The sequence below is a fragment of the Formica exsecta genome, unplaced genomic scaffold (genome assembly GCF_003651465.1).
Source record: "Formica exsecta isolate Colony F162 unplaced genomic scaffold, ASM365146v1 scaffold5286, whole genome shotgun sequence".
Lineage (NCBI taxonomy): Eukaryota > Metazoa > Arthropoda > Insecta > Hymenoptera > Formicidae > Formica > Formica exsecta.
In genome coordinates, this window is record NW_021852531.1 from 1 (window position 1) to 3,039 (window position 3,039).

At 34.1% G+C, this 3,039-nt stretch overlaps 1 protein-coding gene across 1 annotated transcript; it reads right to left on the reverse strand.

Annotated features, from left to right (window-relative positions):
• Nucleotides 1–527: 527 nt before the first annotated feature.
• Nucleotides 528–1,889, reverse strand: LOC115241891 (PBAN-type neuropeptides-like). Its single transcript, XM_029817850.1, has 3 exons — nucleotides 1,767–1,889; nucleotides 1,429–1,677; nucleotides 528–914 (listed from the first exon to the last, which is right to left on the reverse strand). Exons 1-3 carry the CDS (start codon nucleotides 1,840–1,842, stop codon nucleotides 697–699), a joined length of 543 nt encoding a protein of 180 aa, XP_029673710.1. The 5' UTR covers nucleotides 1,843–1,889; the 3' UTR covers nucleotides 528–696.
• Between the last annotated feature and the right edge of the window lie 1,150 nt (nucleotides 1,890–3,039).

Below are 3,039 nucleotides of genomic sequence, written 5' to 3' on the forward strand. Positions count from 1 at the left end.
CTTAATAATTAATAGATATAATTTACATATTATATATTTTATCTTTTATCTCTATTATGTATTATATCGCACATTTTCAATTTTATTCGCAAAAATGTTTTGTTTAAAAACGCTTTACATTTATTAAAAACTTAATATGATTTTTTTTTACATGCGTCACATAAAGTTCTTATGTATTAATTTTATCTTTTTATATATATGTATAAATTCTCTCTTAACAAATTGTGCTTTAAAACAATTAAATGTATATAATACTTTTATTACAATTCCTTTAATTACAATTTTCTATCATGATATTTATCATTAGAGATAAAAATATTTCTATGATCTAAATGATAAATATCACACACAGTAGGTGATTATAATAGTACAGATAATTATCTCTTTATTATCTTTCATTTCTCGTGTATTATTATTATTATTATTATTTAATTAAAATAGTAAATTGAAGCAATAAACAACAGAGAATTTAGATAGGATTCTGGGAATATTCAAGGATATATAATAAAGGAACAGCAGCTAATTTCGAAATACAAATAAACGTCAGGATTTTATTTCTTTATATCTTAATAGCACTATAATTTTGTTTGTCGCTCCGTCGAAATCCTCACAATTATGTAGACCTACGCAATTGTGAGATAAGAAATCACTCTTTGCTCGCAATTTTCGATGATCTAGCTTTTGTCACGATGCTGCCTATATTTTTCGCGATACGCTGCGCGATTGACGCCCGAGCCTCGGCGACGGTATCCAGGGTAGCCGACGTCCTAAACGCTGCGCGAATATCAGCGGTAACAGACGATCGTCTTCCTCGATCTCATTCCTATCGGTCGCATCACCGTAAGAGAATAGTTCCTCGTCCGATCCTCGTCCCAGGCGCGGTGTAAATTGCGTCGGTTGTCTCTTTTCATTAGCTAGAATTTATTCTTGATAGTCATAATTGTGAGAAAAAGGATTGAAAAGTGTGATAGAATGACATAGAATTTTGAATTCTGTAGATCGACGAATTAATATAATTCGATAAAATGTCGAAAATAAAGAAATCATTTTTTTAGAAAGTATTAAAATAACTTGATTTTTTAAACAAAATTACATACATATATGGAATTTCAGAACTAAAAATTCAAAGTATAATTTACAAGAAAAAAATTAGTGAAAAACAAGTTATTACATATGAGAAAATTTTGACGAAATTTATTGAATCTATTAATATTATGCAATCTGAAAATTTTGTTTGCAAAATTATGGACTTAATGAATTCAACTATTATGTTTCTTGTAAAATAGAAAAATTTTTGGAATCTCGGAGATAATATAAAAATAATGCTTAGATCCGTTAATAACGATTATTAATAACGATTACAAAACAATGAATAAATTTGGCGAGAGCTCATTCGGTCTCGTTTCGAGAGAGAATGTCGATACTCACCTGGAATCGTGATGACGGTCCAGCGCACCCCCGGTTGGTCCAGGGCATTCACTAGCATTTCGATCTCGGGATTGATCTGCTGCTTTTCGTCAGACCTGCGTCGTTTTCCCAATCGCGGACCGAACCACATGCCGCTCGTGATTTCCTGCGCGGTGGTGCGCTTCGTACACTTTCCCTCGATGCACGAGCCGAAGTCGTTGCTCGGCGATCTGTTATCGTTCGACCCTCCGTTCGGCGTCTCTCTCAATTCTACGAGCGCGATATCGCGACGATCAGCAAGATAGTCGAGAGACAATCGCGTGCAATCGGTTTAATTATTGTAAGGGGATCGGTATTACCGTATTCGCCGGAAGCGCGAAACGCCAAGCAGAGCAGCAACGCCAGGGCGCAGACGGTGTTCCCGGTGACGATCATCTCGGATCAATCGGCGTTCCACGAGACTATCTGGCCGAGTAATGTCGAGACAACCGGTAGTCCGTCGGGTTTTATAGGGATGGTAGACGATAGGGACGCTGGCGTTGTTTTTCCATCTCATTGTCTCTCGCTTCTTTTTCGCACCCCCGAGGCCAATCACGATCGCCGGCGAGAAGCGATTCGTCTCCATTTGAAGCGGGACTGACTGTCCTACATACGCAATGAAGTTCCTGGATGCAGAACACGCGACGCGCGTCCTAGAATAACGCACCCACGCTCACAGGGAGTGATTCCTATCCTCGTCTTCGGTGGAAAATTACTGGCGGTTTTCATTAATTTCCTTCAATGAATGGAGACGTGATATCCAAAATAGAAGCTTCTTTCTACGAAAATAAACGGGTTATTCTAACTTACGAATCAATTTAATTAATATACAAAATAATCGTAATTTTTTTAAATTTTTCCCTCTCTCTATCGTTACGTGGAATGAATTTTGTTAAATATTTGATTAATACAACAGAAAAGAGCTAGATTAATTTTTCGTATATATTTTTCAATTATATAAATATATATATATATATATTTTTATAAAAATATTTATATAGTATCTAGTATATTTTTTATTTCATTAAATTATATAAAAACTTGTATATTTCCATTTCTATTATATATATACATGAATTGTTTTAAGACATTATAGCTTCTAATGAAGATAGCTTCCGTAGTTTACACTATATGCAATCTTATTGCATTATTTCATAAATTTGAAAACTTTAGAAATAATAGTTTACAATATAAATTATCGCATATACTTCTTGTATATAGATTGCATAATTGTGTATCTAAAATTTGTATATTTTGAAAAACTATATAGTGTGGTCACATATGTGTATTTTATCTTATCTGATCAAAATAATTTTATTTGAAGATAAACTTAGAAATTCATTATAGTTTACGCAATAATTGAAATATCTTGCCCATTTATTTCACAGATTTACGATAATGAATCGATTGTAAGCACCATACTTTCTTTTAACAAATCCTGTTTTTCTCGCGTGTATTTTTTATACCCCACGCTGCGTAATAAATGATTGCGGCCGCCTGGCGTTCGATTGAATGAACGATTAGTCTTGGATTTAACTTGTCGATCGCCGGCTTAATTCAGGGATCAATGAGTTCACATTCTTCGCACTCTTT

Bases quoted from the DNA above. Each gene is read 5' to 3' on its own strand.
- LOC115241891 (XM_029817850.1), bottom strand. From the start codon at position 1,842: ATGATCGTCACCGGGAACACCGTCTGCGCCCTGGCGTTGCTGCTCTGC. The intron at 1,678-1,766 runs GTAATACCGATC...TCGCGCTCGTAG, and splicing joins TCGCGCTTCCGGCGAATACG to AATTGAGAGAGACGCCGAAC. The intron at 915-1,428 runs GTGAGTATCGAC...AATAAATTCTAG, and splicing joins GACCGTCATCACGATTCCAG to CTAATGAAAAGAGACAACCG.